Source organism: Natrix helvetica (genome assembly GCF_964273705.1).
Source record: "Natrix helvetica genome assembly, chromosome: 1".
In the NCBI taxonomy this organism is placed as follows: domain Eukaryota; kingdom Metazoa; phylum Chordata; class Lepidosauria; order Squamata; family Natricidae; genus Natrix; species Natrix helvetica.
The window spans coordinates 328199794-328222148 of NC_138548.1; the positions used below are offsets into that span (position 1 = coordinate 328199794).

General features: G+C 37.8%; 1 protein-coding gene across 23 annotated transcripts in view; it reads left to right on the forward strand.

Moving 5' to 3' along the window:
• FOXP1 (forkhead box P1) overlaps positions 1–22075 on the forward strand; it is a 657906-nt gene extending 635831 nt beyond the window's left edge. For 18 of the 23 annotated variants that reach the window (XM_081937955.1, XM_081937944.1, XM_081937964.1 and 15 more), the window contains 4 exons: positions 1767–1936; positions 4514–4583; positions 9265–9431; positions 18050–22075. In XM_081937955.1, coding sequence (XP_081794081.1) covers positions 1767–1936; positions 4514–4583; positions 9265–9431; positions 18050–18194 — 552 coding nt within the window. In that variant the 3' untranslated portion in view covers positions 18195–22075. Of the gene's footprint in view, positions 1–1249; positions 1372–1766; positions 1937–4513; positions 4584–9264; positions 9432–18049 lie in introns of all 23 variants that reach the window. The other 5 variants (XM_081937966.1, XM_081937965.1, XM_081937947.1 and 2 more) reach the window with 1 other exon arrangement.
• Positions 22076–22355: the final 280 nt, after the last annotated feature.

Sequence of the window (22355 nt, forward strand, 5' to 3'; positions counted from 1 at the left end):
GAGATTCATGGTTCCTCACCAGTTTCTACCTCCATAATGACAGGATTCCTGGTGATTTATTAATGTTCTGCCAAAAATAGATGTAACCCTGAATTTGTTCAAGAACATGGATTGTGTGTTTAGCCTCTTTTGAAGAAGCAGATGTGCTACAAGAGTGATAAAATTAGTTAAGCTGTAGAACTGCAAATATGAAATGATGTGGAATCCCCATCCCTTGTGGCCCAGACTTCCCTCTATTGTTTTAATTAATATGATAAATGTGTTTTGCCTAACCCTGGTTTCCACAGTGAATGTAGACAGTCATGATTAGAAAGCCTTTCGCTATGTAGACATGAATTTGTGAATAAGGGACTTGGCCTTTTAGGTTATTTAAACACCTGCCCATATATTTCCCTGGCATTATGCCTGTAAAGTAGCCACCCCATTGATTATTGGTAGATGTGAGTTAACAACCTATATATTCTTTGCTTGATTTTCCTCCTAAAGTTATCAGTTGTGAATCATTGTGTACCTTTAAGTAGAATGTGTTAGAAAGTTGTTTATAATCAGTTTAGACATATCCAGGGCTGTTTAAATTTTCAGAATAAGACTATCCCAAAAATCAATAAATCTGATGCTAGAGATGAAAAGAATAAGACATGTAATATGGTAGAAATAAAGTTTGGTATTTGTACTATAATGGAAGACTTTACAGTTCTCCATATGAATTCAGCCTAAAACTAAATTTTTAGCCAGATGTACACGGACTTGGGTGGTGTGCAAATTTAATAAATAATTTAAAAAGTTGATTAAGATTTAATTAAACTGACAACTAATGAAATCATCAGAAACATGACAAGCTTCATCGTTCTGATAATAATAGCAAGGCTTGAACCACAAATGGTGAATATTACGGGATATTAAAATAATCCCCTTCATAGTTCTAACTTTAGTGATGACGAACAGAAACTGGAAGAAATGGTAAATGACAAGACTTTGGTTGGATACATTTCCAAAATGGATTGCCATGATATTAATATATAGAATTACTTCACATTTCTTAACTTTCCAGGCCTTGAAAATTTAACAAGAACAATCAAGTTTTGGTTTTCATGATTTTTCTTTTACAAATCTTACAAGTTATAACTATATTGTCCGGTGTGGAGGGTGGGATGAGGGAAAGGGGGACTTGCCGGCTGACAATGCTAAGACTCTTTTTCTCATGGAAAGTTTTTTTTTCCCAATGTTTTCTCTCTTATACTTGCTGCAGAATGCAGTGCGTCATAATCTTAGCCTTCACAAGTGTTTTGTGCGAGTAGAAAACGTTAAAGGGGCAGTATGGACAGTGGATGAAGTAGAGTTCCAAAAACGAAGGCCACAAAAGATCAGTGGGTACGTCCACCATGTTTGAACTTCTTAGCCTAGCTAGTTTTAACATAGAAGCTTTGGCTGCTAGATGGTGTTCTAGATCAACTCAGACGGTGTCACCTCGGCCCAGTCAAGGTGAATCAACAAGAGAGCATTTCATCACTACCTTTTGTATGCCCAGCAGTCCCCTTTGCCCTTGCTTGCTTGGTGTTTGTTCTGCATCACATGCTAGAAGCTTGTAGGTGGCAATGCATATTAACCCTCACAATCCATTTGCTTAGGCTTATGGCATTTTATTTTATTTTTGTTCTGTTCTGTTCTGTTTTTTCCTTTTCCCTGTATTTGATGTCTGTTCTGTTTCCCCGATCCCGTGCCCCTTTGTTTCCAAATCATCTCGTTTGCCGCTGGTCTTATCCCAGGGTGCTATTCGCACCAACCTCTCCCTGCATAAGTGCTTTATCAGAGTAGAGGATGAGTTTGGGTCCTTTTGGACTGTTGATGATGAAGAGTTTAAACGTGGCCGTCATATTCAACGAGGCCGTCCTCGAAAATTCTGCCCCGATGAAAACTTTGGCGAGCTTGTTACACAGTAAGAGCTTTTACTTGCTTTGTGTCTGTATGTGTGTGTGCGCGCTAATTTTTTCCCCCCAGTTTTTGTTTTTCTGTTGCTTTTGCTTTGCATGGTGTATTCATCTCATGTAGACCTGCATTTCACAAAATAGTGGCATTGCCTTTGCTGCAATAATAATAATAATAATAATAATAATAATAATAATAATAATAATAATAATAATAATAATAATAATAATAATAATGATGATGTTTAAATGTCATGCTTGTACATGCATTGCATTGCTTCTCGATAAAGCCTACGCTAACATTTTATAAAATGTTTGTAAGCCATATTTGCTTCAATGCAGGGACGCTGATAAATTCTTTCTTAGCTAAGGTTGTAATAAACTATATGGTGTTAGGCTGGTTTTATATATAATTTTTTCAAGTCATTCTTGCTGTCCTGTATTCTTTCAATGCTATATATACATTGTGTATGTAACACTATATATCTAACTACAAGTAACTTAAATATTTGAAAACTCTGTTCAAAGGTTTTACTTTTTTCATATTTTTCGGTTGACTGATTCAGAAGCACAATATGAGTGCCAGTATGGGACAGAGTGGCCCTTTAAAAAAATACATGCAGATTCTTTCTAATATTGTCTGCTCTTCTCTGAGGACTGGCATTTTTATAACTGTCTGAATTAAATTGTCATCAACTGGAGTCCACTGACTAGCGAGCATTCCTTTTTAAAAACTTGAGTAAAACTTTCTCTGGGAAGAAAAGAAAGGATTTCCAGTAATAGGTTTTGAGGTTTATATTCTTAAGTATTTTTTATCCTTTATTTGAAAAAAAACTGTTTTACAGTCATGAACAAAAGACACATTAGAGCCATGAAACTCACTTTAAAAAGACATGCATAGGATTATGCATGTGTTAATTGCTTTTAAATCCTTTTGAAATTGATATTAGTTTTGAAATTAAAAGTTAGTTTCCATTTATTTCAATGAGTAGAACTTCCAGCATGTTAGAGCCCAACCCTTTCTCTTTTTACAACAATCAATAATTAAGTCCACATTTAAGACAGTTGTTATTATTATGTTAAACTTTAGATCACCTTCTCAGTTTCTCAATGATCAGTCCTGTAGTTATAGATTAAACTGTGATGGTGAATCTGAATCTTCCGGGCTCCAACACACCAGCCAGCTGGTCTTCATGAGCATGGGAGTGCCAAAAACTGGAAGAGCAGCTGCCCGGTGCGCATGCACGTGCCAGGAAGATGATCTTCCGCTTTCTGGCACACACATGAGCACCGGCCAGTTGGTCTTCGCGTGCCCGAAACTGGAAGACCAGGTGGCCAGTGCACATGTGCGCGCCGGAAACTGGAAGATCATCTTCCCGGCACACACATATGCACTGGGTGGCTGCTCTTCTGGTTTCCGGTGCACTCATGCACACCAGCCAGCTGGTCTTCTGGTTTCCACTATGCGTGCCCGTTCCCATTTCAACACTCAGTGCTGAAAAGGTTCGCCAACACTGGATTAGACTATAAATGAATGAGAAAAGCAGCATTCTAAAATAGCCTGTGCTTCTGGATACTTAACTTCTAGAAAGGGAACAGCAAGTCCTAATGACTCATATGTTAAGATGGTTGTTATGGGTTAGTTATTTAGATACCATTTCATGGGGCAAGAATCCTAATTTTGTGTCCTAGGACCCATCAGAACATGTGTGAATTCCCTAACCAGTTTCCTACATGTCCACCACAGTGAAAGTTACCCACTTGTTCTCTGAACAAGCCTCTACTATTTTTTGGCTCCCTGCTTTTTGATCATTGTCATCCAAGGAGTCTGTTGGATTTCCTGCATTTTGTACAATGGGATCATTCAGTCATTAATACAACCCATAAAGCCATACTCCTTCCTCAGGGCATTGGCTGAGCAATCACTGTGCAGGGGGAGCTTCCTTCCTTTTAGAATCAGTAAGCTTGTCTGGATCATAGCTTCCTTACCATAAGCAACGAGTTGGGGCTGTTCAGATGCGAAAGGCTATTTTTCTTACAAACCACAAATGACTTTGTATTGTCCTTTCATTATAAGATGTGTAGGGAAATAATACGCTAGAAAGAGCCCCGCCAATATTAAAGGGACTTGTCTTTGCCTGCTTTTCCTGTCTTCCCAATCGCAAGAAATCTAAAGATACAGTTAAACAATCCACATACATTGTCTGGAGCAATGCAGGCAGCTTTCTCCCCGGCCATAGAAAAAACTTTCCTTGGTTCCATGAAAAGTGCTCCTGTGAACACCTGCTGCTCAGAGAGTTGTGAAGATACATAGGCCCTCTACAGCAGGAAATAACTCAAAAGGCAACCTAAGGGCACTTAAAACATTTCATTCTAAAAGACTGATTGCCTTTTACTGGTGAAGTTTACAAAAAAAATATCTGCTTTTTCGTTAAGTATTTTTTTAAAAAAATAGGGAAGAAATAATAGTATTTTTATGATATTACTATGTTTTGTGATGTAAGAAAGAAACTGATTTCCCGAAGTATAACAGTTGACTGCATTTAATTTGTATGCTTTTTCTTTTCAAATATATTTTCCTTGCGCAGAAATCCCTCACTTATTAAAAACATGCAGACCAGCCACACCTACTGTTCACCTCTCAATGCTGCTTTACAGGTAAGATTAACGAGCGTGGCAAATACACCACATAGGCATGTGTGCCTTCTGTATTCATTTCAAAATATATTAGCCTTGCTCTAATTAGATATTAAATTTTAATTCCGTTAAACTTTTTTCTTAAGTGCATAAAGCATCATGGTCCCTGGAGGCAAACACACATACCAGGCTGCTTCAGCATTAGCTAGATGCTTAGCATTTTGAATATTGTGGCAAAAAAATTAAAAGTTCACTTATTAATATTTATCAGCAGTATCATAATTTCCATCCTCTTATTTCAGAATTTCACTTGAGGCAAAAATACCACAAGTGTAATTACTCTAGCACAGCTATTAATGTGCTGAATGATAGGATAGGGTGTCACATGACCTTCTATTGTTCGTGGCTTTAAAGGAAAAGTAGATACCGCATCCACACACATCCACACACACACATGCACATATTCCTTTTCTTCTTCAAAGGGTCTTCTAGGTGTATGATTCTAAATTTTTAAATAGCTAAACTTGCTGTTATGCATGAGGAATGAAGGAAGGAGATGTCAGTTTTGTGATGCTGGTCTCAAGAATATTTTTAAGCCTATATTTAAGTAATCTATGTTAGGAGGTCAGGATTTATATATTTATAAACAAGTGTTACAATTTGTTTACCAGCAGGTAAAAATTAATCAAGTTATTTTTCCAGGTATCAGTGCTGAGAAAGATGCGTCTCAGCTAACTTTAGACTCTTATGTGCTTTTATTTTCGTATTCCATACTTTATTCGTGTATTTTATTATTTGATTGTTTTATTATTATTATTACTATACCATTTTTAAGTTTTATTTCTTAATTAAGCTTATAACCCACTCAGCAAATTCTTATTATTAAAACATAGTAAAGACATTGTCTCTCTTTGATAAAAGATCCCCACTATTTATGAGACAGACCCGGAAATACTTAAGTAGCATATCTCTAGAAAATTGCTTAGATAAATTAAAATTCTTAAGCTTTATTTGAATAATATATTTTTTAAAAAATAAGGCTGTGGTGATGCTTCTTTTGAAATCAGTCACGAGAATATCCCATATTTGTAAAAATGTAGTACAATTTTTCCCTTTCTAAACCAGGAAGTAGATTGATTGCAAAATAAGTAACCACCTACATCTTCATTTATTACTTTAATTTATGTAGTAACTTCTGAAAAGCAAATGAAAGCATGTGTAAATGAAGCAACTGTAAATACCATTCATTAGGATCTTATTTTCCCTTGAGTCCTGCGGAGTGCAATTTTTAAAGACAAGCTTCATCTGAGGAATAGCATTAAGATTACGAGCACATTTTGCATTCATGAGGCTGAAAAGCAAAAATGAAGAGATTCAGTGTTCCTTCAGCTTGTGTTAGCTATGTGACTAATTTCAATTAACATGCTTATCATACTGAGCAGTTCGTGTTTTTAGTTCTAAAACATGTGTTGTTGTCGTCATCTTTCCCGTCCTCTTATATTATGTGATAGTATAACATTAATTTTGGTCCTATTATAGTGTCATCACTGAAAAAAAATATCCCTGCAATGGCAAGTAGTGGAATTTTTGTATCAGACTCGGTACACAAAATAAAAAATGTATACCAATAAAGGAGAATGTTTGTAGCTCAGGGTTGAAATGAGAGGACCTTAATGCTGTCTCTCTCTGAACATCATCGTTCTGTTGCAAACGTTTCATTACCAAAGTAGGTAACATCATCGGTGCTAATGAAACATTCATGGGTAACGAAACATCTGCAAGAAAACAACCAAGTTCAGACAGCACCAAAGACCCCTCAAAAATCTATAATGCACAAAAGGGGGGTCAAGTAAAAATCTATACTGTCAGTACAATTCAGTTCATATTATATGCTGCTAGCAATTAGCTTTATTTTGTAGAAATTATAGGGGAAGCAAAATACAGGCTTCCAATCGTCACTCCCTGTCTCACTGAAATTGAGAAAAGTCAATCACATATATAAACTGGACACAATTTAACATTGGGTTCAGCCTTGATGGATATGAAGAACCAGTATGTTAGAATGAGTTTATGACCCAACTCTTTAGTTGCCCTTAATTTATGGCCCCACTCATTTGAAAGAAGCCCTAATTTAGGGTAGCTTTTAAGCCATCTTGTACTACCACTGGTGATTTCACTGTCTGTGGCAAAAGACAACAGATGTTTTGTTTGAAATTATACAGGCAACAACTATTTGGCTGATATATGATAGGAAATTAGCATTCATCACCAATTGGCAGCCACTTGGGAATCCAATAATATCAATAACGCCAAGTTTCATTTTAGCATCTCTGTTCAAAGCGCTACTGCAAACACAGCTAATTAAGCAAGCAGGCTCTCTTGCTTCATTGGTGAGCAATTCAATACACAGTAACTTTACTTGAAAGTCTAACCAACAGTATCATTCAAAGCCAAGGAAAATGTCCTTCGATGATTTCCCTTACTTCTTGCCCTACTTGTGACATAATGCATTTCCTATATTGGTTTCCTAATAGCACAATTTCTTTGCAAAGCCCCTCCTTCTGCTTTTCCCCAGATTCTTTTACCAGGAGCAATTCAATAGTGAGTTGAAGGGAGTATCAGCTATAGTGATACAGGTAGTCCTCAACTTATGACCATTTGATTATTTAAAGTTACAACAGCACTGGCAAAAGTGGCTAAGTGGCTCTCGAACTTAACAGCGATTGCAGCATTCCTGTGGTCATGTGATCAAAATTCACACACATGGCAACCAAGATGTATTTACTATGGTGGCGGTCCTCCAGGGTCATGTAATCGCCATTTGCAATTTTCACAGGAAGCTTCCAATAAGCGAAATAATTCAATTGGGGAAATCAAGATTTACTTAACAGCTGTGTGATTCACTAAAATCCGCAGTGATGCGTCTAATGACAATGGCAAAAAAAAAAAAGATTGCAAAAGTGGGTGCACTTTGCTTAAGGACTGCAACTCTTAGTGACAGATGTTCTGTCCCAATTGTGGTTCTAAGTTGAGAAAATTACATAAACTACATATTAAACTATAGACACATCCTTGCATAACACTGTGTCAAAGAAATATGTGTCTCCATTCCATTTTCAAAAGCTGACAGAAGGGAGAGACATGACGATTGCAGAGATCAGCTCATAGAAAAAGCCTTCTTCATATCCAATAAACAGGTTTCTATAAATGGAGACGTTTTCGGTTCGGTACAACTCTTGACATCACAACAGGCTCTCAGTGTGAGGAGGATATCCTTCATTGAGCCCCACTACAAGGTGGTTGATTTTAACATTTAACATCATTTTAACATTTTAAATGTTAAAATCAACCACTCTAGATTAAGTGTAGAAAATAATTAATAACTCGGGCTAAGCTATTGCTGCATTTTGTTGCTTCTGAAGCTTCTTCAAGATGACCACATTTCAGCCTTGGTTTTGATTCCTCCTCCACTTAAAATATTTTTTTAGAAAGCCTTTGGATATGAAGCATTATTGTGAAAGTTAAGAAATACCTAAATAAACTAGACTAAACTACATTCCTAGAAAATGCTAAAGGTTTGTGTTTGGTTTTAGGTTAGGATCAGAGGTGGGTTGCTCCCGGTTCGGCCCAGTGTGGCAGCAGTGGCGGGTAGCTCCACCCACCTGCCCGGACGCATTGCATGCACACACACAAACCAGTAGTAAACCGGTTAGCAACCCATCACTGGTTAGCAAGGTACATAAAAGTAACTGCTGTGGTTTTTACTAGGGCTTAAGCCTTGCTGATTGTGGATCAATACATTAGGATGTTGAAAGGTGTATCACCATGCATTGCTTTTAAAGATGGCTTTCCTGTTTATCTTATCCAGCCAAGAATGGTTTTCTGCTTACAATTGTCAGTATCACCAAGAGCATAAGAATACATGTAAGCAAACAAAAAAAAACCATATATTGCTGGGAAGAAGAAATGAATGCCTTATTTAAGTTTTGTTGCTTGATCTTTGAGCAATGAATCGGCAAATGCAAAGTCCAAAATAAATGGAGATAATTTGTATCACAAGAACACTGTTTGCTGATAAATACTCCAGGGTTGCTCAAGGAACTTGCTAGAATACAGCTAAGCCAGTCTTATATTAAATACATAGATTTCTACCTTTCCAGAAGTTTTGCAAATATCAAAAATATTTGCTTTACTGCCTATGTGGGTTTTTTTTTTCTTTTTGCTGGGGGAGAGGGGGGGCTCATTGAAAATTAGTATTTACATTAAGAGGAAAAGTGGTACTTTCCTCTTGAGGCAAAACCCAGCTTGGTGGAGAAAATTAACATCAGGACAGTGTTGCAAGGTATGTGACTATATACCTTCTTGAAAGTTTAAGACCACGCAAAGCTAAGTTAACTATTTATTGTATTATGGGGGTTTTTTCCCTCTTAAAATTCCATTTGAATTGTTTCCTGTACAATATGTGATTGGTTTTGGTGATAGAGATGAAATTACTTTTAGATAAAAATTGGAGATGAATGAACTTTTAGCTATGCCAGTGGTGAAATTAATAATACAGAGGTTGTGATTTTTATCCTTTGCATTTAATGAAAAAGAAAATGAAAGTAATGTAACTTGGATGTGATGGGTGGTATATGTACAGATATGTGCTTGTTTCAATGCTCCTGTCTTGTTTCCCTCCCCCCCCCCCCTTCTTTTATAGGCTTCAATAGCTGAAACCAGTATATCTCTATACACTACTGCTTCCATGGGAAACCCCACTCTGGGCAGTTTAGCCAATGCAATGCGGGAAGATCTTAATGGTGCAATGGAGCATGCGAACAGCAATGGGAGCGACAGCAGTCCAGGCCGTTCTCCTATGCAAGCAATGTAAGTAGAGAGAGAGTGGGTGTATGGTGTTTCTTCTTCTAACTCTGCCTTCACCCCACCGCAGCTAAATTAAAATTTCTGGACTGTAGAAGAGTGCAAACATTTATTAGATCATGAGGTAAAACAAGGATAAACAAGCGTTAATTTATATGTTTGGGTAGTACCAATGAGCTTCAACAGCATTTTAAAAATGTCCAACAGTATACATCACTTATGAAGTATAATAGTAACAGCAGCCAAAGCAGCTACTTAGAATATATAGACCTTCATATTTTGCCTTTTTGTCCTTTGCTCCCAACACCTCAGGATAACAAAAATTTACCCAGGTACGTTTCTTTTTAAAAGGGAATGGAAGCGAAAAGGCCTTATAATGTCTGTAATGTTCTTCAGTTCCAGTCATTTAACACAAAGTTCCATTACTGACTGTCAGATCCAAAACCAAGAATGACATGTGGTGAATTTTCCAAGCTGAGTTCTTTATAGCTTCACACATATAGACAAAATCTTGCCAGATTGAGCACTCTACTCTCTGTATCTGCAATATACTCTGGTAACAATTAAGGAGTGGCTGTCTTCACCTCCTTTTTCTCACATGTGTTATCTGGACTGAGTTACCTCTTACTCCTTTGGACTACACCCCTTCCCTTCTAAGAATGTACCTCCTTACTACGGTCCCTCATGGGGGCCTTTAGTAGCTATAATGAGTTTCCTTGGTAAGATTTTATTTTGAGTATAGAAAATGTTAGGGACGAACCATAAAAATGTCTTGTCACCATGTTTTATATTTTTTTTCCTGTGGCATCTCCTCAAATTCAGACAGCATTTCAATTAAGTGCCTTGAAGGGGGAGGGGGGTTGTCTTTTAACTACATAGAATAGACATACAGACTCTCACAATAGTCAACAGTGTGTTTCTCCTTAAATGCTTACTCTGTTTTCACAAACATTTGGGTGCTGTTTACCAAAGCCCTCTTGTGCATCAGTTCAAGCTACAAAGAGATCAAGAGGAAAGAAGGGGAGACACGATAGCAGTGTTCAGATATCTCAGGGGCTGCCACAAAGAAGAGGGAGTCAAATTAGTCTCCAAAGCACCTGAGGGCAGGACAATAAGCAATGGGTGGAAACTAATCAAGGAGAGAAGCAATTTAGAACTGAGGAGAAATTTCCTGACAGTTAGAACAATTAATCAGTGGAACAGCTTGCCTCTAGAAGTTGTGAAAGCCCCAACACTGGAAGTTTTTAGGAAGATGTTGGATAGCCATTTGTCTGAAACGGTATAGGGTTCCCTGCCTAGCCAGGGGATTGGACTAGAAGACCTCCAAGGTCCCTTCCAACTCTGCTATTGTATTGTATTAAATTCCACATACTGCTAGTAATGTATAGTAGTGTTCTGTCATAACTTCAAACACTTGTTAAGATTCAGGTCATTAAATTCCATGAATTGGAATTTATCTAAAGAGAAAATCTGTAGCAGTATGTGGAATATACAGCAGCGAATATGAGTCTAAGGAGTATTAGACGAAGTGGTGGTTTTAATAGCTAGCAAACCACAACAGCAAACCATGATATGTCATTAAACTGGGTTTTTAGATGACATCACTACCTCCTGATTACACTTTTGGATTATGCAATTCATATTATCACTTAACAAATCACAGTATAAGAGACATGATTGTATGGGTAGTCATATTTCTCTATCATACATTATGGAAAGCATTTAAACCTGTCTTTACTCCAATCATGAATTCATGTGTCAAGTTTTGATTGACATTGCCTTTTTATAACAGAACTGAAAAGTGATTTGTAACAGAATTGAAAAGTGATTTATGACCAGTCTTCACCCTTAGGAATGTCATAGCACCCCCATTGTCACGTGATCAAAATTCAGCCACTTGGCAACTGTGGCTGTATTTATGACAGTTGCAGTGATTGCCACCTGCAATGTTTCCCCACTGTGCTTCCTGCAAGTAAAGTCAATGGGGAAGGCCAGATTAGCTTAATGACCATGACAAAAAAAAAGGGCTCATAACATTGGGTTCTACTCATCTAATGACTGCCTTACGTAGCAACAGATGTTCCAATCTCAACTGTGGTTGTAAATCAAGGACCACCTGTATGTTCCTTACTGAACGCATACTATAGGTCAGTCAATGCACCAAGTAGTTTCTTGCAGTGGGATCTCAAAATAAAGCTGATTGGGAACCTACCATGTGTCCTTGGCCAATTTCTGGGACATAAGTAGGAATTTGGAATGTATTTTTGTTAGTAATGTTTCCAATTTAATCAGTTTGTTTTTTTCAAAATTGAATTCCATTTAAACAATGACTTCAGTAATAGAAAATATGCTACTGTAAGCTCATAAGATTTTGTAGTGAATTTCCAAAAACATGTGGCTGAGAACAGTAATACATGGTACTGCTTTTGTGGCAAAAGTACACTTGTCTTTAAACTTTTGCTTCCAAAATGCATGCCACAACATGTGCAGGAAAAAATTCACCACTAGAAAAATGGGGAAATTGGCATGCATCAGGTTCTTTCAACCAAAAGCACCTACCGTAGTTCCACAGCTTAGGAGCTTTATAACAGTAGGGTGCAAATCATTCAAAATTTGAATAGATTCAAATTTAAAATGCCCCATTTCAGATTGGAAACCACTGTGCTATCCACAAAACAGGGCATCTTGATAACTGAAACATTGCAAATTGTTGAAATAAACTATTTCCAGTGTTTCAAATTTAAAATACGGCATTTCAAATTCAGTATAGCAGTATCAATATCACTTAGACTTATATACTGCTTCACAGTGCTTTTACAACCCTCTCTAAGTGGTTTACAGCCTATTGCCCCCAATAATCTGGGTCCTCATTTTAGACCTCGGAAGTATGGAAGGCTGAGTCAACCTTGAGCCAGTGACAATCAAGCTGCTGAACTGCAGGCAGTTGGCAGGCAGCAGAACTACATTGAAATACTCTGATACCTTTTATTTGCCTTGATTTATTAAATGATCAACATCAATTTAATTCTCTAAAGATAGCAAAGTTCTGCTTCATTAGGTTTAAGCTTCTCCCACAACAAATAAAAAACTTTACTGCCAATAGTTTTTATTGTTAGGAAATAGTTTTGTGTTGTTTGTGTTATTGTATGTACATTTATTGGTCAGTGACCGAAATAAAGTTTCTGTCTTTCTGCCTCATGCCAGCAAAACAATTTTTGGCAAGACTTTGGAATTACATTTCAGTCGGCTGCCAGCCCTATTTTGTTCCTTTTAATAGGGCTTTGATTAGTTGTAGTGAATGAGCTGTATCTTAAAAGTTCTAAATCAAAAGGTAGGAAAAATTAACCTGAAGCTAGTCTAATTATTAATTGTGAAGATAATTAGCATTTAATTATTTATAACAAGTTTCCTACCTGCAAAATTTTTTGGGCAGGGGGTTGAGGAGAAAAAAATATCTAAGATTCTTGTTACTTTGATATTTCAGCATTTTAAATAAGTGTTCGTTTTGCTTTGAGAAAAAAGCTTTAAAGAAGGCAATACTCACTTTTGATAATTAATTTTAACATTGTCTTTTACCTTCAAAACATTGGAACAGATTTAGGCTTTGTAGAGATTATTTGTGCAGTATTAATTAGCATTCCCTAAGTAGCCTTACATGACATCATTTTAGCACTGCTTGAATGTTTTCTCTTTAGGCATTTTCAGTCGCAAATATTTTTGTTCTTCCCATACCAAGAATACAATGCTGGTAGAAATGCTAGGTTGTTGGAATTGTTCAGAAGTAAAGGCATTTTATTTCCCAGAAAATTCCATATTTCTCTGTCTGCCTTGTGCTTGGGCACTTATTTACGAGGGCACATGGTAGCATTTCTTTCAACAGTTAGACAGTTTGTATTTCTGGATAGATAACTATAATATTCCAGTGTTCAGTGCAGGCTGTTGTTATTTGCTGTTTCTACTTTCAGATTTCTGTTGAACATCTTTTACAGTGATATTCTTATTTTTCTTAATGGAATACTCTTTCCATAAATTAAATTGTTTTTAACTGTTGTGGTGCAATGAAACAAATCAGGCCTTTATCACAAACTTTGCCTGTTAACAGAACTATTCAAAAAGTCAACACTACAGCGGAAATTTTACTGTCACTCAGCCTGAAGTCAGTCAGTTAGTCAGTCCTAGAATGAATTTTTCCTTTTATATATAATGTAAACGTTTTTGCCACCGGTTCTCTGGGCGTGCCCAACTTTTTTTAATTCTTAAAGCATTTTTTATTACCTATTCACCCAAACCGGTAGTAAAAAATGCGTTAAGAAGTGAAAAAAAAAAGTTCAGCTGTGCCATGTGATCATGGGAATCTCCCCCCCCCCCCCCCGCTCCACTTTTTAAAGCATTTTTTTACTACCGGTTCAAGTGAATAGGTAGGAAAAAAATGTTTTAAAAAGTGGTGGGGGGAAAGGTTCCGACAATCGCATGGCACAGCTGATTGTCATGGAACCTTCCACCCCCCCCCCCACTTTTTTCCCCGCTGGTTCGGGCAATAGGCAGGAAAAATGCTTTAAAAAGCAAAAAAAAAAAAAAAACAACAGCTTCCGACGATTGGGCGGCTCACAGAAGAGATCCTTGGAACCTTTTTTTTAAACTACTGGTTTGCGGAACCAACGACAATCATCCATACTGGTTCACACAAACTGGTACGAACCAGTAGCATTTCACCCCTGATAGGAACAGTGATCATAAGCACACAATCCATGAGGACTCTGCCATAGGTGTCAATGCAAGTAAAAAGTGAGGTCAGAGTGAGGGCTCAGAAGCCCAAAATGTTTTAAATAACATTGGGACAGATAGGTTTCATCCTGGGGCCTTCCCTGGTCTTATTTGAGCACTGTCAACTGGATCTCTTGTCACTATCATTGATGCCCACGTAAGCAGATTTTCTATAATTTGATTAGGGGTCCATGTAGAATTCTGAAAGTATGCCTCCCGGATGCCTGGGGGCATGTGACAGTCCATCATGGATGGACCATTGCTTTGGGAGTTTACAATACAATACAATAGTATTGTAAACTCCCATTGCTTTGGGAGTTTGATGTGATATGCCAAAATGAGACTGAATCATTGGATTTGACTACTTTAATAAATCATGTCCAGTTTTTTTCCATGGTTTCCTTTTTCTTGTGTGTCAGCAATTGTTTGTAGCATCTCTTCTGTTGAAGCTGCCAGTATAATATTGGGTACATAGGTTTGGCAACGAGAACATTTTTTTAGCATTAGTAGAGTCCTTCTGGAACCGTGGTTTGGAGTGTTGTTCGTTGTTACTACAAGGGTTTGTTATTACTATAAGTTAGATGCTAACGGAGCTCTTCGGTCAGGATATTAAAGTTCTCCAAGAGTGCATTAGGAGACTTATTTGATGCCAGGCACCATTTAAAATGCGGAGGCTTAACCTTGAAGGTTGTTTGAGCTAGGAGGAGATCTGCAAAGTTTATTTTCTGATCTTTTGAGCAACGACTGAGGACAAAACCCTGTCTTCAAGGTTGTGAGTGTGAAAAAGCTTTCTAAGAATTCTCCTCAAAAGTTCTCACAGAGAATAACTAAAGAAATAATATAGGAAGCCACTGAAAAAGCAATATTTTTATAATATATGGGTGCCATAGAATTTTCAAAAGTGCTAAAAATTGTTTGCCTAATTATTAATAGTGACCCATCCCTTGGTTTCCTATTTTCTAAATGTCATCACATCTTTCTTTTAGCAGAGAAAAGTGTTCAGTGAAACAACCCAGAAGGATATAGAGAATTAAACATATGTTACGTATCAGCTAATACAACTGCTTTGGTTACTAATTTTTATAACAAAAGATTATTCCTGCATGCCAATAGTAAACATTAGGGATTCATTCCTTTTCATGCTTATAAACATAAAGGTTTCATGCTTTTCATGTCCCATAAAAGAGACCGCGAGTAACACTCCTCAGTGCTCTATAAGTTGTTTTTTCACTGTACAGCTACACTTTCTGTATCAATACTGTCACCCTGGAGTTCAATTCAAATATAATTCAAGTGATTATACTGAGAGAATTATTTGAAAAAGATTCTGCCTTGGTAGGAGTCAGTGTGCATCTGGAATCTTTCAAAGCAATCACCTATAAATGATAGAAACACTGAAATGCACAAATCAAAACAGTAGTGCTAAGACATGACCCCGTTCATTCTCATTTTACAATTACAATACAAATACTATCCCATGGAGAAGCTGATTTTTGACCTCTAGATGTGGCTTTCTCTTGGTCATAAAAAGTTGTTTAGGGAGAGACTGTCTCTTCATTTCCTCTCAGAATGTGTAACTATTGCCAACCTCTTGGAAATGAAACAGCATACAATATTATTTTCTTTAACTTAATAGAGTTTGTTTGGATTGATTAAAATACCTAATAATGCAGGTAACGGCTATTTACAAAACAAAAGAAATTTTGGGGTTTTTTTGGGGGGGGGGGTCACCAGAGGTGGGTTGCTGCCAGTTTGGCCCGCATCGGGTGAACCAGTAGTAGCGGTGGCGGGAGCCTCTGCCCACCCGCCCAGAAGCTTCTGCGCATTCACAGAAGCCCCGCACGGGAGCGCACCTGAACTGGATTGGCAACCCAATTCTGGGGGTCATGTTATAATTATTTACATGGCATTGCAAATAAAACCAAGTCTCCTTTCATAAAGTCTTACTGGCAGGGACATTTTTACATATCAAAAGCCCCCCCCCCCCCCTAACAATAAAACAAGGGGAAGGTAATTTGTATTTGTAAAGGAGTTTGTGATGAATATGATTTACGGACAACATTTTTCAAATGTTACCATGCCCATTTTGTATAATCAACCCTTGATCCCTTGTGGGTTATTCATACGCTATTCTGTAATGAGAAATTTGGCAGATCTCATCTCCTTAGTGCATCCTTACTGCCCACCGTGAGCTGAGGTTCATGTTCTGCCTTGTTTACAGCTGACAGCGTTATTATTCTCATTAGGACTTTGCTTTCATATCATATTGTTGTGTTGAGCGAGCCTTTTCCTCTCTGTTTGTGTTTCCTGGCAGGGCTTTTCTTTCCTTATTGACAGTTTGTAAAAATATGCATTAATTTGGAGTTTAAAGCATGTATCATGGTGTCTCTTTGCTGTGTTTGCTTGAAGTTGATTAATGATAGACCCTCACTTGGGGTCGTCCTCTGGAGACTTCCCTCACAGGTTATGCATGTTAACTAGAAAAGCAGAACACACAGTAACCGATGATTAGCCCAGCCTCCAGAAGCTCAGCAAGCTGATAAACCATGGGTTTCCTTTACAGATGCTTATTTCATTTATTTATCTGAAGATTGTATTAATCAAGCTAATGTGTCACTTGAGAACATTTTCTCTGAATCCCAAGAAGAAACCTTGAGCTAGAGCGCTTGCTGTTTTTTCTCTTTTGAAGCCCAAGTATTCTTACACATGCAAAGTGTTCCATTGTTTGCAGCCGGGCTAAATTTCAGGAGTGTGAATTATACATATGACAAATGAGAGGGGTGGGTGGAAATAAACTGCATTCTACAACTGAACTGTGGACGCTTCTTGGAGGAGAAGTAAAATGTTTTCCGGGGGGGGGGGGTGGAGAGCAAGAAAGTCCAGTTGCCTTTTGAAAAGCACCTTTGGGACAACCATGACCTGGATGATTGAGAATCTCCATAGACATAGTATAAGTATAATCTTTATTGTCATTGTACTTAAATACAACGAAATTGGTTTCTATATTCTATAACAACTACAAGGAGGGATTTCAAAGTAATTTAGAAAGTTTACTCTTTTTATTGTTTTGTTTGAATCAATACTTTTATCACTCTGCTGGAGAGACTGTATTTCTAAGTTTCAAACATATTTAAAAGACAGAATCTTAATTCACTAAGATCATAGGTTTCTCACCAGGTGGCAGCACCTTGCTGATCGTTCCTGACGGATGACCTAAGCAGAGTCAGGCCTGGTTAGCATTTGGATCAGACACATTTTCAGAACACCAAGGATGTATTGGGAATTTAAAAGAAAACATGAAGCTAGTATAGCTCTTCTCTATTGTTGGGGTGGGGGGAAGCCTCCACTAGTTTATGTCTATGCCCCTGATGGCGAACCTATGGCACACATGTGCCGGAAGTGGCATGCAGAGCCATCTCTTTGAGCACACCAGCCATTGCCTGTTACTCTTCTAGGTTCTGGCCAGCTGGTCTTCGCGCATGCAGGAACACCGGAAACTGGAAGAGCAGCTCTCCAGCGTGTATGTGCATGCCAGGAAGCTGAGCTTCCAGTTTCCAGCATGTGCATGTGCACTGGTCACCTGGGCTTCCAACTTCCGGCACTCCCCTGCACGCGTGCGGTCCAGTTTCAGCACTCAGTACCGAAAAGGTTCTCCAACACTGGTCTATGAAATCACTAGAAATAATCCTGGACTTTCCTAATACAGAGGTCAATGGTTTTTTAGTATGCAACGTTCAATATATTTGAATTGTTAACTTGTTTTGTTTAACCTAAACAGTTGTTGTTTTTTTTAAAAAAAGATCAATTGTTCATCCAGCCTTTTTCTGTTTGTGTGTATGTTTGTGTGCTTTCTTTTACAGACACCCTGTGCATGTCAAAGAAGAGCCATTAGATCCAGATGAAAATGAAGGCCCACTCTCCTTAGTCACCACAGCCAATCACAGTCCGGAATTTGATCACGACAGAGATTATGAAGATGAACATGTAAATGAAGACATTGAATAAAAATGTCTGTGACTTTTCCTTCTGCAAATGAAGATCCTGGGGAGGGACCAAAAAAAAAAAAAACCTTTCAGAATTAGCTGTGAAATCTCTCCCCGCCATTGTACAGTCTGGAAGATACACTCGGTCCATTCTGACAGCTATAAAATATGTTAACACTTAGTGCCATCAAGTATCCCATTTGGGAGTATTTTTGATTTTTCTACTTTTTGTTGAAAAACAAAGCAAAGGAATTTGTACTCTGTGCATTGGATGGACTTGTTTGGTACTCGGAACTCCTACTCACAGTCAACATCAGTGTTGTAAATGTGTTCCACTAATTCCCTTATCCACAACTTGGCAGCAGACTTTGGACTGCAGATCTTCCACTATGGGACACTGAAGACATAAAGCTGAGCATGTAGACATCAATTGCAGATCAAGCCTTTACCCAGATTTTAAGGATTTCAGTGGACAATATATTTGCACAGTATCGCATGTTGATTATCACTGCCTTTACCTTTTTTCTTTTCTTTTTTTTGGCTTCCATTTGGGATGGGGAAATCTTTTTGAGTGTGCCTGTGTGTGTGTGTGTGTGTATACTAAAGGGTTAAAAGAAAAATAACCCTCTTTTTTTAGTGTATAGCTTTAATTTTTTTTTTCCTCCTAGTTCTCCTATACCTTTTTAAGTTCTGACCTCAGGCCTCAATTGGCCAGGGCCTTTTGAGGCTTAATGTTTTCTGTACTTTTGTGATGAATGTTAATAGGTGTGTTTATTATACAAAGCTGAATGTTCTTTGAATCGTTTGTAGTTCTTTTTCTGCCATCCATTCCAAATTTCCTTCAGATGCCATTATGTTTTCTTTAGCTATGGAAAACATTCCATTTTGGACTATATGCCCACCCACCCCACACACACACCCGACTTCTAAAATGCTGCTGTGACCTGTGCAAAGTTAAGAAAGGCAGCAATTCAAGAGTGAACAAACCAGCATCCAAGCCGTAGAATGTGGTTCTAAAGTCATTCCACAGAGTGTCTATGTTTGTGTGTGCATGTATATACACATGCACATAAAACCATTGTTTGTGGGTTCCCCCCCCCCAACATCCCCCCTCCTTGTTGGTTTTTCCTTATTTGCAGCAGTTGTGAATATTTAGGGAGACATTGGTAGCCCCTTCAGAAAGTGCACACCCTACAGATGTCAAAAAGGGTATAAATGTGTAAGGCTTTTGTGCGTTTAACTTTTGAAAATAAGTTCCTGGGCCAATCAAATCTTTCTGAAGTGTGTTAGCACATGTACTATTAGATTCTTATTTGCCCACATGCCTCATTGGACATTACTTGTGGTGGTTCTTCCAAGTTAAGTTGTTTGGGATTTAATTGGTGGCATCCATCAGTTTTAAGTTGTTGCGTTCAATTCTTTGGGAAGGCAATAAGGCCCATTAGTTGTTAAGTGTTAGTAGTTTTGCCATTGCAGATAAGATCATTACACAATATCACACCAACCAGTATAAAAAACGAACAGTCTGATGAAATCTGTGGGTAAACCGGCTCTTATGCCGACAGCAGTCTTCTTCAGAGCAAGAGTGGGCAGACAGCTGCAGTTCCTATGTTGGTACCCTTTGATCACCAAACTTCTAGTGACTTCATTCTCTAACCACTTTTCAGTAATTCACTCATTTATGTCGGACTATAGCTTTTAATTTCAGAAGTCTTTCTGATCTTAATTTATATTCTACTTTGTACCCTTCTCCCCTAAAGTTACCAAAGATATTACACAAAGTAAATTATGTTCTCTGTTATATGCTTTATCTTATGAAAGCCAAATATCCTCTTATTGTTGATCAAAGGAGGTTAAAGAATTACGAAGCAAATGACAAAATAATGGGCTACAGCTAACCTGAGAAGGAAAACTGCTCCTTTATTAAAGTATAATTTAGAAGACCAAGTAGATGGCTGAACCAAAGTTTTTGCTGTTGTCGCTTTGATTTGTTTTGTTTTTTTACTTTACAGTGACCAAAAGTATTTCTGTAAAGAGAGAGCTTTTTAGGCTGAAGTTAGAGAATGAGACCTTGAGAAGGGCACCATTTGACATTGAGGATATAGGAGGAGAACTTATTTTGACGGTGGGGAAAAACTAGAATGACTTGAATCGGAGAGAGTTTACACGAAATACAAAAAAGCACTCATGACTGAAACGGAACCATACCCCAATTACTGAAGAAATTGTTGGCATGCTTTTGTTTGGGGTTTGACCTATCCACTTTTGCTAAAAGCCAATGCCAGGGCAATTTCTTTTTAACTTTACTTACCTGGGGCCCAAATTTTGAGAATGACTGTGGTGTTGGTTGTGTTGGTCTCTGCCCATCCCATTTCGTTTCAGGGTTTCATTTTTTTTAATATGGTAACATCCCTGTTCCTTTCCAAACTTTGTTATCATCCAGGCCAATTGGGGGGGGGGGGGGGGATGTGCCATTAATTTCAAAATAGCAATTTGTTTTTAACTTTTTCCCCCTCTTTTTTTTTTTTTTTTTTTTTGCCACCAGAGAAATATGTAAAGCTTTTTTTCTGACTTCTTTTTTTTTAAAAGGGCAGTCTGTAAGTCATTTGAAATGTTCTGAAACACATCATATTCAGGCAGCTCTATAATATGCAGGCCATAACCAGGGGGGACATAACAAAAACAGAAACAAAAACCTGTCCCTTCGGTTCAAAACTCAGTGGTTTTGCTGGTTAGCTTGGTATTCAGAAAGGGGATAAAAATCTGGTAGATTAGTTCATTCTCAGCATGTGTAGCTAGACATGAGTAAAGATAACAGCATGAGAAACTGTTAGTACGCATACCTCAGTTCAAACTGTTAGGGAATGAGTAAAAAAAAAAACCTACATTTCACTCAATTGCACTTAGTTGTATGTCTTGCATGCATAGACTAAAGACTGTAGCAAAATTTTAAAAAAAGAATTTTTTAAAAAAACCTACCATACCTTGCAGGTATCACTGCCCTGCAGAAGAACCAAGAGGAGATCTCAGGCTTTACATCAAGCAAACTACACTATTTTTTACAAATTTCAGATTCTGTGTCCCTTTGGATCATAACAATGGTTCCTCTGGGCTCGGGTTTATGATGTTGTACATATATAGCCCAATGTGTCTCTTGTGATCCTGTTTTGTCATTTGGCGGGTGGGGGTGGGTTGTCAAGGGAAAACAGGAAAAGGGGGGAAGACGTCCTTTTTTTTTAAATTAAAAAAAACATCCCTCCAAAGGAATTAATGCAGATGTTTGTCAAAACATCTTTTGCTTTTTGTGCAACTGCTTTATATTAACCATACTTTGACAAATACTTTGGGACGAGAAAAAAAAAACCTACTGTATGTAATGGAATTGCGGAATATGCTGCACATGTATTTCATTTAGTTACCCTTGCTTTAAGACTGTGGGATGCCATTTGCTGACATGTGGGAGAAAAATCCCAATTTCTTTGTTTTTATTTGGTAATTTTCCCCCTCTCCCTCTTGGCTTCTGAACTGTAACATAGTAGGCAGGTTTTTTTCACCCCTCCCTCCGTCACAGATCAAATCATGTTTGTATACGTTTGTTTCAGAGATTTTGTTTTTTATTATTATTATTATTTTGTTTGTTTTGTTGTTCTCACGCTATTTGTTCCTTAAATCCTCTCTCCGCCTCTTGTTATCCCCATCTCTGCCTATTCGGGCGACCTTAAGGAAAAAGAAGAAGAAAAGAGAGTTTCAAAAGTTGTTTTTTGTTTCCTGCCGCAGTAAATACTTTGCATGATGATTTTTCCAAGGTCACACTTTCAACGCTTATCAGTAAAGTAGTGATTGATAATGGAAAAGTGTCAAAAATATTGAACTTTTGTATAAAATGAAATACTTTACAAGGTGCCAAGATGTAAAGACAGTTTGTTACATGGGTTCTGTTTTGGTTTTTCCTTTTCTCTCAGAAAAGCAAACGCGATAACTGAAGTACCACATATATCAGGTGAAACTGCTGTTAGGAATGAGTCAAAGCCTACCTTATCATCCCACCGCTCTTTCTGGGCTGGTTGGGCCTTCTTTCTTTGCCCTCCTGAGCCTGGCCAAGGCTGCCTTCATTAGGTGTGGGTCTCCTGCTGCAGCACAGGAGGCAGAAAGGTTTTCCTCACCAGGTGGATACCAAATAGGC